General features: G+C 42.8%; 1 protein-coding gene across 1 annotated transcript in view; it reads left to right on the top strand.

Moving 5' to 3' along the window:
* Positions 1-15,491, top strand: part of abi1a (abl-interactor 1a) — a 56,079-nt gene that overhangs the window by 25,475 nt on the left and 15,113 nt on the right. The window contains 4 exon segments of the mRNA XM_037757191.1: positions 6,591-6,767; positions 11,310-11,324; positions 13,105-13,208; positions 13,831-13,983. Coding sequence (XP_037613119.1) covers positions 6,591-6,767; positions 11,310-11,324; positions 13,105-13,208; positions 13,831-13,983 — 449 coding nt within the window.

Genomic DNA, 15,491 nt, shown 5'->3' with positions numbered 1-15,491 from the left:
CAATCACGGCGTTCTACGGTCTGTTATTTCTTTATAACAGACCGTTGCTATGGGCGCGGTTCTGATGTTGGACTCTGGCGTACCGTTTTGTGTCAAATTATTGATTTCTTAAGTAAGTAGCCAATAAGCGGGATAATGTACAGCTAGCGGGTCATTGTTGTGAAATAAACCCCTTCAGGGTGATGCATCGCGTCGGGGTTAATTTCACAACAATGACAGGCTAGCTGTTCATTATCCCAAACTTGTTTAATCTGTAAAGGAAACCATCTTGGGGTCCGGCACCTAGTTGTTATAATCCATGACAAGAACATGGTCTCCATAAAATACCGTCAAAAACCGGTAAAAAATATGATTTGAATCAGGAACTGTTGATCAAAAAATAAGTAACCAGACTATAAATCTGATCTCGTTACCCGACAACTCTGTAGTTCTACAGACACATTATAGTTGTCTTTTTTTCCTTAGCTTTAACAGCCTAACAGTCAGTACTCCAATTTAACCAAAGGCAAAGATGCCAATGTCTCCACCAACAGCAGACTCTCAGTACACACTGATGCAACAAAACCACAAGATGCTTTAATGATACAGCTGAATGATCACATTTCCAAGCTCGATTTCACAAAAGCAAACCTGTTCAGGACCCTTCTCATGAGGAAGTTATTTCAGGAAACGTAGGAAACAACTGTAGTAGAAGCCGACCCGGCAGGTTGAGAGAAAGTGGGCGCAGCAGAAAAAAAAAAAAAGCACACTTCAGCACTTCAACATAAAATAACCTGCTGGAACACACTGAGCATCACAAACTGTTCAAATCCGCTCTCTCTCGGGGTGAACGTGGGTAATAATGCGAGCATGAAAGCGGGGCTTTGCAGTTTTTTTTCTGGAAAAATAGCAGTTAGAAGACGAGACGTTCATGTCCTCATCAGGCTGTCTTCACCTGTTAGCAGCTCCGACCATTCAGATAAATCCTCCGACTCAGTAAGCCTGAAACTGGGGTTCAGATGTGTTTAACAGACGTGTGCTTCGTAAGTTATTATCTCCTCGTAATCCCGCAGAACAAGGATTTCCAATTCCTGGACTGCTGTAAAGACAAGCTTATCTTAGCACTCAGCCAGGAATGGCCTTTAATAAGACCTTGTGGCATGTCTTATTTCATAATTATGTGTGGTTCTGGTTTATGATATTACACGCCAGTACAAATAGTCCTAATGTTCTTGGACGGCGTGCCATGGGAACTGAGCACTCTTCAGCGTTGTGTGTCTCAGAGTTGCAGGAAGAAGATGCCTCGCTGCCAGATCTGAACTCTATCATTAACCGTTGGTACATGTGTCTGGCCTGGCTCGCCACACAGACACACTGGTATGTAGGGTGTGTTTGTCTAGTAGCAGGCTTTCCCCCCTCATGTTGTGTGTAAGCTCCCTACAACGCCTACAGTACACGCTGCGCAGCCCTTTTTGTTTGTCCGTGCGTTTGTGCATAGCTGGCGTTTTATTGAGGATATCATCCCGCGGCCAGTCTGCTGCCAAAGCGCTGAAAAGGCTGTTTTTTTTTTCTTTCTTCTCTCCAACATGTGTTGAAGTGAAACCGGCTGTCTCAATTCCCATATCAAAGTCTACAGACAGACATTTTTTCCCCCCTTTCTAGTATCTTCTTACCTCACCCTCCCAAAGCAGTGTGTGTTTGTCTGGTGGGAAGTTGTCAAGTTACGTTTGCGTAAGGCTTTGAAATTCCTTCCCTAGTGCTTTGATTGGCCGCTGTGCCACCGGACTGAGAGATTTATGCTCCTTTTTGCTGATGTTGTGTAGACGCTTTCTGTCAAAGCTTGACCTGAAAAAACCTACCGACTCTGTCTGAGCAGTGCTGATCAGTATGAGGGAAGAGAGGCTGAGTCAAATAAGGTAACTGTTTTAGATTTTCAGATTTATTATTCACTACCATAAGTCTAAAATGCCTGCACTCTTATCTCCATTACACCTAAACTTTCAGTCAAACATGAGTCAAACAATCCCAGAGAACAATACACAATAGAGGAAGAGTTATTATTCACACACCTGCAGGTGATGGAAGACAATTTATGTTTTTTTTGTGTCATTGTTTTCATCGAGTGACGCGATGTGAAGTCATCAGATTCCCCGGGTGTTGAAATTCAAACAATAGCTGACCCCCGAGACCCATTGCGGAGCTGCTTTATTGAAGCTTTCCAAAGTGCAGCTGTAACCAAAATGGCAACAATCTGGATGAAAAAAGAAATAAATCACAAATATTTAGCCACTCGTTGCTACTAACAACACAACAAGAATCTCTCATCGTGGCAACCGCTGCGCTGACTCACTAATATCCCAAAATGAGAAGAAATCTTTCAGTCCAAAGTGATCTAGACTGCATTTTTTTTTCTTTTCCTGTCTGGCTAGAACATGTGAATGATGGCGTTGGCAGTAATTCCAATGTATGACCTGGAAGAAAGAGTTGACGATGAGTATAAAGAGAAGTGAAAACATGAGGAGGCCCTTTAAACCCTAAAAGCCTGTAGCTGATGGAGAAGCCAAACACCGGGGCCAAAACTGCTCAGTGTTCTGGGAAAAACTCAAACATATGGGTGACAGTGGTTGAAAACACATGTGAATCATCCACCTTTTCAGTTTGGCAACATGCATTCGAGTCTCTTTCCACCAAACAGATGGACCATTAGGATCAGGTAAACACCTTTAGTGCCAGTTGAGAAGTCAGAGGAAGCAGCAGTCGAGAGAAGAGACAGGCTATGAAGAAGCTATTGGAGCTCCCCACTGGGTCAGTCGAAAGGAGTCAAATCAGAAGACGCTTTTCTACTCGGACCTTTTGCATTTTTGTCACATCTATTTAACGTTCTTTGGGCGCCGGTCAGTGGATTAGCAAAGCGCTCTCGACAGGGTGCAACCGCTCACTGCGATTTCGTATTTTACCCCTTCTGAGAACAGTTGTATCATCACTGTTACAGCAGGGCTATTTTCTGAGCATACAGGAAGGAGATTAACTCACACCACTTCGCCTTCTCACTTCCCCACAGTTTACCAGCTGCGATGATGTTTGTCCACACGTTGCTCTCTGATAAGGGGAGTGTGTTTGGCCAAGGCCAGATGCTTTCCAAATTTAGAAACAATATTTCAACAACAGTTCTCTTGTTTAGGGAGGACTTTCTTTCGGTGGTTTATTGTGGCACTTTTCCTCTTTTTGAGTTTTGGCTCTTCCCCATTATATCTCATGATAACAATGACTTTACAAGGTCTGTAGGAGAAGTCGGTGTGTTGAGGTCACAGTGAGGTGAAATGAGGTTAAAATGTGGGTCCATCTGCGTTGTTTTCCATTTCTTTTCAAATGGAAACGCCAATTCAGTCTTTAGCAAAAAGCAGTGACGTAGGTTACCAAAGTAAGTTAATCAATAAGGTTAAGAATAATGTGAACGTTAGCACTAGCTGAGGATTTTTTGAAGTGGGGTTGTATGTATTCTCCCATGTTCTGCAAGATAAAATTATTATTTTTGTGAATGGAGTCTGGTGGCTTTGAAGAGGGCAATATAACGACTTCGGTTCCCCGTCGGAAAGGGCTGTCTGATGGCGAGGTAAAGCGGCTGTGGACGGGAGCAGCAGCCTTTTCTGACGGGCAACTGAAGCTGTTATATCACTGTCTTCAAAGACACCAGACTTCATTCACAAAAACAGTCATTTTACCTTGCAGAACATGGGAGTTGCTGGTCTACCGCTGCAACGATTGGATAGTTTGTTTGTGTTATTGTGTGATTTCACAACTGGAAAGTTACAGAATGATATAAAAACCTAAATAAATAAATAATGGACCCGCCCTTTTAAAGCTTTGTTTTGCAAGTAAAACCAGACCTAGAATGACTGAGCTATTCCCTACTCCTCCTCCTTTACGCCTTCCTCTGTTTGGGTCCATCGCTGTACCTCATCACTCTCCTGCAAATAGAAGCCAAAAAGACTGATTAGGTTTTGGCCCAGTTGTATCCGGACGATCATGATTTATGACAGTTTTGAAATTTGGGAATTATCTCTGAGCTGTGGAGTCAGATTATTAGCACAAACACAATCGTAGTGGAGGCCTTACACACTGGAGCTTCTGCTAAAATGGAAATATTTGTGCATTGGTTTGTTCGCCTCATTGGGAAGACTTTGTCACCACAGATCTTTTTTACATTAAGAGGCCTCTCATGTACTGGCAGCTCGAGTTAAAAAAGATGACTGTAGTCAACGCTCTGCCATCCCTCTTAATTCAAACAGACACAACAGGGCACTGGAACAGAACGGATGTTTCCCCTTTGTATGGGAAAGTCTCTGTGGGAGCAATTATGGATGAGCATCTTTGCCTGTTATGAAATATTGATTCCCTCTGTTTTCTGTCATTTCAACAATCCACTTTCCTATATCCGTGTGTGTCCTGTGAGAAGTAAAATCTGCTTTGCATCGGTTTGCACGAGAGCTTGTCAGCTCCCAGGTTTAAAATTAGACTTGATATTGTCCAGAGATCACTGCGCTGTACCGGACTACACACAAGTCCAGCAGTGTTGTTGATTCCCTCAACTCTGGGACGAGTGATACTTGAAGGCCATACAGTGGAACAGAGACAGAGCTCAGTCCAGCTCCAGATCCCCGTGGCATGAAAGGAATCCTCTGTTGGCGCTGGTCGCTGCGGACTCCTTCCCCCCCTGTGAGAGACCATCGTTTTACTGGTCTGCCCTCAGCAGACATTGCAGCCTTTCATCTCTCAGAGGAAGGGCAGCTGCTCCTGGGCTCCTCCCGGCGTGTGGAGGCTGAGCAGGGGATGGAAATGCAGTGATGTGTTATGATATTTAGATCTGTAGAAGATTTGTCAGTGGTGTTTGAACGTGATAGTTGATGGGCGCCTTTGATGACAGTTGACTGGCAGAAAATTAGTCGTCAACTGCTTTGATAATCGACTTATTAAGCAAAAATGTGAAACATGCTTTGGCTCTAGCTTCTACACTGTGATGATTTGGTGCTTTTCTCTGTTTTATAACGGTGTGAATTGAATATTTCTGGATCTGGGAATTGTTGGTCTAACAAAACAAGACTTTACTTTGGCCTTTTTAAAGGGATAGTTTGGGTGTTTTGAAGTGGGGTTGTATGAGGTACTATTCCTAGTCAGTGTATTACCTACAGTAGATGACGGTCAACACACCCCAAGCTTGGAGAAGCAGACAAGAGTTACAGCATACGAGCAAAGCAATGTACTGCTGTGGATGGGGGCAGCAGCAAAACGTATTTCAGCCACCTAAAAGAAAGGCTCACCAAAGAAATCAATATCGGTTTAAGTGTACGCTGACTCCAGATTCCATTGAAGAAAAAACTCTGTAATTTTACCTTGCAGAACAGGTGTTGCTGGTTTATCGCTGCTTTGATCTGTTAGTTTGTCTATGTTATTGTGTGACTTTGGTGAATCCGAACAAACCAAAGTCACACAATGACACAAACAAACTCACCAATCGAGTCAGCGGTAGACCAGCAACTCCCGTGTTCTGCGCGAGGTAAAATTACAGATTTTTCAATGAAGTCTGGCGGCTTTTGCGAGAGCACAGATAACTGCTTCAGTTCCCCGTCAAAAAGGGGAATGATGGAAAGGTAAAACGCAAAAAAAATACACTCACCTACGGCCATCAACAAGTAAAGAGTTTCTTATCCACAAAAGTTTGTACGACAAAGATTCACCTTGTGTGCACAAATGAAAGTATGAATGGACAATTTGCCCAAGTTAGGCGACACATGAAACTTTAAAATAGTTCAATAACAGTAATCAATCCAGATTGAGAAACTTTAGCTCAGCTGGCTCATTGAAGTCATAATGCTGCATTTCTTTCTGGCATGCAGGGTATCAAAACAAGAGTCATGAGTTCAGCTGTCCAATAAGTTATTTTTTGTCATTTGGAGCCAAGTTTTCCTAATGCATCTTTAAAGTGATTAGTTTTTATAAAAGGGGACGGGCTAATTAATGGAACATTGGTGCAATTTCAGTAGAAAAACACTCTTGGTCTCGAGGAGCATAAATAATGCATCACAGTTTGGCCCAAGCATTTGGCAAACGGAAGATGAAAGAGACGTTTTCCTGATAATAGAAATCTGTGAGGATTCGAGTTGAATACACAATAGACTTAATTTTATTCCTCTGAAATATGAATGCAGTGGTCTCTCAATTATGTCACTTCAATCACATTTTATTTAATAGTTTTCTATCTTTTTGTGTGTGCATTTTGAGTTTGATAATTTGCTGAATTAATTAGTCTTTATATAGATTCAGGGGTCAGTAACTCAATTCATTATTGAAATGTTCACATGCACATGCTTCGGTCATTCTTCTGTTCAGACTTTCATCTCCACCGCAATCGATTTTATTAGTGTGCACTGGCTGTTGTAAAAAGATTACAACCCCGGTGATGAAAAGCACGGCCTCGTGATTTAATTAAACCTTCTTAAGCTGCTGTATGACGAGTTCATTGAATCCCAGCGGTCCTTGTTGTGCCATACGTGTCTTATGTTTCCACTGTGGCATCGATCACATCCCCTCTTCTGTCCTCCTGTCATTTACAGACGGTGGACATCCATAAAGAGAAGGTGGCCAGGCGGGAGATCGGGATCCTGACCACCAACAAAAACACGGCGAGGACCCATAAGATCATAGCGCCGGCTAATATGGAGCGGCCTGTCAGGTACATCAGGAAGCCCGTTGACTACACTGTACTGGACGACGTCGGCCATGGCGTTAAGGTGAGCACACTTTTTTCTCTACTTTAGATCAGATTTCTCTCAGTGCATTAGTTTCTCTGCTTCTATTCTTCCTCTATATCTAATTTTCCTCCCTTCCCCCTCCGCTCCTTCTTGCCAGAGGTATTCCTATCTCCCTCCCTCTCCTCTCTCTCCCACTTTGACTCGTTTTCTGGCTCACACTCCATCTCTTGTGCTTTGTCTTTCATCTTCAGAAAGCACCCCTTCTGACCCTACAGGAATATGTTTCAGTGTGGGTTGGTGGGAACGGGTTGGGGGCGGAGATGAACTAAAAAAGTGATTACATCATGTAGCTTTCAGAAAGCAGCTCTATTCTTAGAGAAAAAAACAAACGAGCGGAGGACAAATTTGCGAGACGTTTTTAAAGGCACTTAGGCCTCGGACCGCTCTCGTAATCTCCAGTTTCTCTAAACCTCCGCGGAGGAATGATGTTACAATTACATTTGTAGTTTATTTCCACATCTGAAAGGCGGCAGAGAAGCTGATTTTGATGTGATAAACTCTGATGTGACATTTTCACTCCCTCTCTCGGCCATTAGGGCTCACTTTAGGGGTCACTGGGTCGTCCTGGCAGTGGCGGTAATGACATCATTTCCTGATGGCCGGAGGCATTTTTTGCCCCTTGAGCGTCCCCTGTCCCATCAATCAGACAATCAATTGCAGCTTTCACAAAGATTGGATTAGAGGCCCGACATTACCGTCCCGTAGCATTACAGGCATTGATAAGGCAGGATAAAAGGATAAAAGCCATTGTGTCATTCTCAATTTACTGTGTAGGGAATTGCGTTGGACCCGTCAGTCATGATGGAAGGGTGTGATGGCGAACGGGGATTGAACGATTTTATTTGGGTGTGTTTCCCACAACAGGGACCTGGTTTTCACTGTTATTTGTTAACTTTGGAGGGAGCCAAACTAGCTGTTTCCCCCTGCTTTCAGTCTTTATGCTAAGCTAAGCTAATTGACACCTGGCTCTAGCTCCAAATAGTATTTCTATATAATGATTTAGTATTTATATTTATAGCTTAATTTGAGGTTCATAAAACGTACTGTTACTTAATACTGTTGCACTTTGTGAAAAACAATTAATCACTAGTTTTTAACAATGAAAAACTTAAATCAACAGATTATATTGTTTTTTACTTATTTTCTCTTTTTTATTATTCTTAATGGTCTCTGTTTTTTCATTTCACTTATATATTTTAGCATCTAATGTCTTTTTATTATCTATTTTTTTCTTCTTTTTTGAAAGCACTTTGAGCTACATCTCTTGTATGAAAAGTGCTCTATAAATAAAGTTTATTATGATATAATCACAGGGGCAAAAAGCAAGCCAAATCACAGCGAGGCATGTGTGAATCATCCACACTTGTGTCTCTTCTGTGTTCAATATTAAACAGGAGAGTTGCTCAAAATTAGGATACCACTACATGATTGCACAATAGTGTCAAATTACCGAAACCATCGTGCTTCATGGCTGCTTTGAGAGTGTTTGATGCGTCTATTTTAAGAACATTACATATTACTGTGGGCCTAATCTCAATGGATTTTCTCCTTTTATGAATGCAGCGTTTAGTTGGTGATGGTGATGGGGGAACGCACGCACACACACACACACACACACACACACACACACGCTCCTGCAGCCATCCTACATCACTCACCTCCTTTCATCTATGCATGTCACAGCCCAAAGAGCCAATCAATATTCAGCATCAATACTCCATATTACTTCATATAGCATCCTGTGATGGCAGCTGTCAGATCCCCGGCTTGTATAGAATATCTATAGCCACGGTTTACTTACTGACCAGAATCAATACTTTAATGGGACTTTAAATCATGTCTATTGCCTCCAGTTAACTGTGGAACTCTCTACAAGTGCCTGAGTGTTTGCAGTTGGCCTAAATGTTGAGTTGGTTTTTACGGCCTCGCACAGTGTTTGCACAGTTAAAACACCAAAGTGTGAGCCGTAATGCAGAGAAGAGACACCATGTAGCGCTCACATACATTATTAAATACAAGCTGTTCTCAGATCCAAACGAGCAATAAGGAAAAAAACTGAGAGAAAAGAGGAGGTGAAATTCATCTGCTAGATAATCTAATCTGAACGTCGTATCAATAATAAGCGGAGCTGACGGATCAGGATGTTTCTGCCTCTCAAGGCGTCCTGACAGTGACGTGATGCTTTTTAGCTTTAATACGAAAGATGAGATTTATTCTTCCAGTCAGCTGATGTTTAATCTCGTCAGCGGGGATGATGTCAGGTGTTTGAAGTTAGATTGCATTCCTTTGATATTTTGCATTGTCAGTTTACAAGATTATCTTTAAAGGGAAAGTTTTTTGGGGAATTTTGATATTTTTTCTACTTGAGTCGACAAAGTTATGACTGCCAGTTTTTGGAGCTCCCCGACAAAAACCCCAGATCAGAGGCAAATCGCCGTTGGTGTTTGAGTGTCATGTGTGAACTGGCCAAAAACGCTCGCCGATGCCACACAGACGTATTCCAGATATCTAGCATGGACCTGTCAGGGACTCCGCCCACGAGCTGCAGCCAATGAGAGCGCAAGACACGGGTTGAGGGTAGGCTCGCCTTGGTAGTCGTTGTTACCGGTGTTACACGGTGGTCGGGCACACTCCGATTACATTACTTGCCCACCGTCGTTTTTCTTTTTTTTTTCTTTACAGAAATAAGACCCATTTAGTTCATTTTGGCGTATCAGCGCCGTGTTATCAATACAAAGTTGGACGACGAACGCTAAAAACTGACAAAAACGTGTCTGCTCCGTACGGAGTCTCAGCTCAGAGTAGCATGTGTTATATTTCACACACACAGGACGAGAGAGAGTTGACAGACAAGACGATGCGAAGTGAAAAGTTAAAGCGCCTATTTGGCAATATTTCAGATTTTATACCCAATGCTGTAAGGGAACCGTGACGTTAATGAGGCAATCGTCGGTGTGACCGACGGTAAAGATCAAAGTAGGCGCGCTACATATATTGACCTTCATCTTTTCTTGTAAAATGTCCGGTGTAAACGGTAACATCGGTGTTGTCACAAATTTGTTAACGGGTGGGACGATTCCTTCGCTGTCACATCCCTAGTTGAGGAGAAACCTGGGGGAGGAGGGGTCGCCTGAAACAATAGGAACTTACTGTATGTGTTGCATTTGTTGTTGCACTGAGAGGAATAAATAGTAATAAATAGTGTGGACAACGGTGGAAACAGGCTATTTTATAAATACATGTGCCAACAACAACATCAACAATGTGTCTCATTTATGGTATCATGTCATTTAATGTGTATTTCTTGCGTGTTTTTGTGACTAAATGTAGTTTGGAGAACTCACCGGGGGTTCCTCCTGGTGAAAAAGAAGTCTACTTGCTAATTAGTCATCTTGTTTGGACTATATATTTTGGGATGTATCCTTGGCGACTACCCTAAACTCAGGAAGTGTTTTGTGTTCTTTTTTTACCGACCCGTCAGACTCACCGAACTCTAACAGACTGCATTGCTCTACATTTCCACTCTCAGCTCGACATGCTAAGCCTTTTTCTTTTACTTGATAAAGACCTTAATCTGAACCTGTCTGTCCCATAATTCAACTTGGGACGTTAACTAAAGCATTTCCACGCTGACAGTCTGGTTTGTGCAGCAAAACAGAGATACGGCATTAGCCGGGAAGATAAGGGGAGGCAGTAGTAGGCCTTTGCATGACCTAGATTGTAAAGTGAATCTCGTCTAGCTCTGATAACCCGGTGGGGAGAGAGAAATTTGAATGTGAAATTTCACAGCTGCACTGAAGGTGGTTCTGTTTTTAAAGAGGCCGTTCATGCTGACCTATGCCATGATTTTTGCTTTTGGGTTTCATCTTCTCTCTTTCTCTCTCTCGTGGTCTTGTGATGCTACAATGCTTTCTGCAACGGCCACTGGGGAAGCTGCATTATAGATGAGCCACTTGACTCTGCCGTTGTCAAACCCCACTGATATGTTGGCTCTTTATTCTCTTTGACATCAGCCCACACAAGTACATTACAAAGGTGGATTTTACCGCTGCCGGTAATGTCATCATCTGAGTCCAAACCTCTATATGTACCAAAAAAAAACGAATCAGTAGATTTAAAATCCATATGTATGACAGCTTTTAGACATACAAAGGTAAATTCTTCCATCTCAGACACTCTGTAGATATAAAACTTGCTTCACTCTTGCACAATAGCTCTGCCATCAGATCCCTGTGATTTCCTTCCAGCCCGACCGTGGCACTGGGTGTGGTGCTGTAGCTATGGAGCCACACTGTTTTCCTCAGTGGTAGTATGACTCGTAACCGCTGGCCTGCCTGCCCGCCCGCCCGCCCGGGTCTTGCTAAATGTTTACTCAGTGTAAATACAACATGGAATCATTTTCCTCCTGCTCGCTTGTACTCTGACTTCTACTGATCCGTTTAGACGTGGCCATTTTGACATGCCCTCTTTCTGTCTCTCTCTCTCTGCTGTCTTTTTTTTTTTCTCCTACGCCTTCATAAGTGGCTAAAAGCCAAGGTAAGTCTGGTTTGTCACATGACCCATTCTACTATGATGTATTATTGATAGATTCCTTTCACAGCAAACCCCCTATACATGTGATTATTATTGTCACTTCCCATGTTATTCCTTTTAACAGACTGTAGTCCTTTTAGCTTAGAACACACTCTGAGGCCTTGTCCACATGTACATGGGTATTTTTTTGTTATCATAGCTTTTTTCTATGCGTTTTGGGCTTTCGTCCACACCCAAACGGCGTTTTAGGTCAATGAAAACTGAGCTTTTTTAACTTTGTTTTCAGTGTTGACATGTGGACCGGGAAAACTGAGTTTTGGGTTTGTAACGTCAGAGCGTGCGCTCTTGTCTCCTTTGTGAGGCGGCACTAATTAGGCGATGTTATGTCGTGCAATGGCGGCATTTATACATCCATGGACGGCAGACATGGCAACATGAACTGCTAACGGGACTTTTTACATGTTTACACCATGGATGTATTAAAAGAACTGGATACAGCGTTGGAGGCGGGGCCCTGGTCATTCCTATGAGACTTGCTGATTGTGCGCATGAAGCCTAAATGGCTCAACTTCCATCTGGAAAAGTACCCGGATCTTGGCGTAGTAGCGTCCAAGATGATTGGCGGAGTAGCGTCCGCTCGGTTACATGACTCTATCACGGGGTCCCAACGTCACGCCTTCGTCACGGCTTGCGCTCCAGCCTCGGTCTGGGTCTCACTCACATGAACGGAGGAAGGGAAATAACTCTGGATTCGGCTATTAGTGCGTTTTACATCTTTAAAAACTTAATTTTTTAAATAAGGGCTATTAGAGTGTTTGTACAGGGTAGTTGATTCACCTCAAAAAAAATGATCCGCTGAGTTACAGACGTCCCTTTCCAAATGTAAGTCTATGGGAAAAAGTGTTTTGGGCCCAATGCATCACGTGACTGACGCGAAAGTTGCAGTACCGCCGTTTGGCCACTACGAAAGAATTTGTGGTAATTTAGCAGTAAGCTTCACTGACTAAACTAAACAACGTCAAAACAAAGATAAATGTGTTTCCAGCACCGTAAATCCCTCACAGTAGCTTTACTGCTCGATTTGTCTGTCTAATTGGCTCACCTTTCAACTGGATGTTGTGACGTCCTCGGACAGAAAAGGTGAAGCCAGTAAAATAGTCCACGGGACAGATCGTAAAGCACTCGGTAGCCCTGCACTAAAATGATCAACTTCTCCTCCACATATTTACAGTAGACTCTAATTTATGGAAGATATCTGCCAGCGTTGATTGGTTGTTCCTCGTCACATGACAAAATTACCTGCGTACGTGTGGACTAGGCCCGAGGCTCTGTAACAACTTCCTTGTCAATTTACCAACTGTGTCATTTACTTTACATGTTGTGTAGGTGTCCATAAATGTTTTGTAGTTTATTTAAAATCCTTATAGGCTCCCCAGACGAAGGAATACACACTTTAATTTCTCTATAAATTATTACTGAACATGTTGAATTTGCAGTACTGTAAATCCAGATGTTTTTTCTGTACTTACATGCTTGTTTAGACACATGTGTTTTGCAAGAAGCCGTATTGGAACAACCCAGAGGTTTCTAACCTGCAATCAGCAGAGTTAAACATAAGCTCGGGTGGCATTACATAACTCTCCAAATATTACCAACTCAAATATACATCTATGTTGTTGAATGAGTTGTCATCTGGGCAGCCTATAACATTTGATTTTTTTCTGTCACACAAGTGTCTGAAGTTTGTTAAATAAGTGTTTTTTTTTTCTCCTTCTAACCACAGCAACATGGAAACAATCAGTCGATCAGAGGAGGAACACTATCGAGGACCAATCCGCCGACGCAGAAGCCGCCGAGCCCTCCCATGTCAGGGCGCGGCACGCTCGGGTAAAGATTTCCATTTCAGTCACCATGAAAGGAAGACTAATCCTCTAATTATGAAACACTGAATGAAAAAAAGCAGAGCTCCTTGTGGGGGCGATACAAGAACATGCAGTTAAAGTACATGTTGCATTTATTTCGATTATTTTTTGGCTTTTTCTTTTTTAATGAATAAATGTTTGATGAAGTGTAACAGAGTGAGCAAACACAACCCACGGAGCTAACAGAATGCCCCGGGACATTATTTTTCGCCACAAGTGTGGTCGTGATTGTGGTTTTGGCTCATATACATATTTGAAATGACAAAACTGATGTAAGTGAAGCCAGAGAGAAGGGATCGAGGCGCCTGGGAACTAGTGTAAGACGGGCCTCACACCCCGATGGAGCCCGTCGCCGTCTGATGCGCAGCAGCAGTCATCGGCGACACTAATCAGATATTAATTCCAAGGGTAAACTGTGATGTACTCACATCCAGCCTGTAGCATCCAGCTGGGTAAACTGATAGGATTTACAACGCTCTAGTGAACACAGCCTCGCCGTTTTTGATAGTAGGATTAACACAGAATTACGATCATTCCTGTCCTTGATTTATTATTTATTTGCCTTTTTCCATCTTCGGCCGCTGCAGACGCAACACATCCTACAAGACGCTGGAGCCGGTGAAGCCGCCCACGGTGCCCAACGACTACATGACCAGCCCCGCCCGACTAGGCGCCCAGCACGGCCAGCAGCACAGCCCTGGACGCACGGCGTCGCTCAACCAGAGGCAACGCACACACAGGTAGATAAGAAACATAAAGGGAAAAGATGAAAAAGGTGAAAAATTTGCCATAAAACGGGAGAAATACTGGAGAATTGTGATCCCGGGAGGAAACAGGGAGGGGACAATGAAAAACGGGAATCTCCCAGGAAAATCAAGAGGGTTGGCAAGTATGCATCAAATTCCATAACATCAAAGTGATAGCAGCCAGACATCGTTGCTTCTTGCTGATATGATGAAGAGATCTAAATTTACTCAACAAACTTTATGGATGAAAATCTCTCAAATCTGCAGTTGAAATGTTAATCAACTTTACACAGCGAGTGAGACCGGTACTTTATACTTTTTCCCCATTTTTGGATAGGTAAGAGTGGAATTAGTGTTCCAGCTACACCTCTTTACTGAGCACTAAATGTGTACTCGATGTTTCAGTAATGTGAGAAAAGCATCTCTCCATTTAAACCCACCGGTCCTGACTGTGTCATATAGTTCTAATCTCCTCACTTAGTTCAGCTGTTCGGATCACTTTCGCACCTCTTCCTCCTCGCCGCTGCACTAAATCCAGCATTTGTCTGACGAGGCTCGGAGGGTTTCTCGAATCACTTTGATATTAATATCTGTAAAAGCCTCGGATATAAAGTGCTGTTTCAAAAAAAAGTCAACTGCAGCGTGGAAACCCTTGAACACGGCTCTCAAGGATTGTTACCCAGAAGTCTCCGTGCAGAGAAAGCTGGGAGGTGCTTTCATCAAATTTGAGTTACGAGGGAGCGAAGTCGCCTCATTAGCTAAAAAGCCTGTTATGCTGACTGTGATGCTCATAAATATTACACAAGTGTTTTATTTTCCAGACCCTCCAAACCAACTTCTCTTTCTTGCTCACGTATGTTTGCACAAAGCTAGAAGTTCTTCTTCTACTTCATCAATTAAAAACCAAACTTCCTCAGATGCTCAAAGCAGCATCGCCGTAGCTGATCTGTGGTTTACAGCTGCCTTGATGTCCCTTTAACAATCTGATGCCGTACCCGCCCTGCTCAGCTGATATTGCTGTGGCATCACTATTTGATTACACCGGCTTGAAGTCGGCTCTGCTTATTCAGCTCATCCGTCTCTGCCATCCTCGACTCAGGCCTAAATCCAATATACTGTAGGCATCTGCGTGATGCTGCTGTTATTATCTGACATCTTTCTGTGGGGAAAGAGCACGCTGTCGTTATTGTGTTAAGAAAACATACTGCTTATTATAGTCACAGCCAGTAAATAAATAAATACAGTTTGATTAATTCCTGCTTCGACTGTCCAAACTAAACAGGATGAATTTAAGATGGTGTGAAATACAATAAATTATTTAAAAATGAAGTAGAAATCCAGTGTAAATTCATCTTCTTGTCATCTCGGAGTATTCGACTTGCCTTTCCCGCTTTTTCTAAATTGTGCCAGCTGTTTTTCCTCAACTATCATTTACTCTTCCACTCCTTCATTTGTCTGTTCAGTGATATACGGACTGCTAAAGTATTTGATATCCCTTTTTT

This window comes from Sebastes umbrosus, chromosome 21 (assembly GCF_015220745.1).
Source record: "Sebastes umbrosus isolate fSebUmb1 chromosome 21, fSebUmb1.pri, whole genome shotgun sequence".
In the NCBI taxonomy this organism is placed as follows: domain Eukaryota; kingdom Metazoa; phylum Chordata; class Actinopteri; order Perciformes; family Sebastidae; genus Sebastes; species Sebastes umbrosus.
This window is presented reverse-complemented; position numbering and strand designations above follow the sequence as displayed.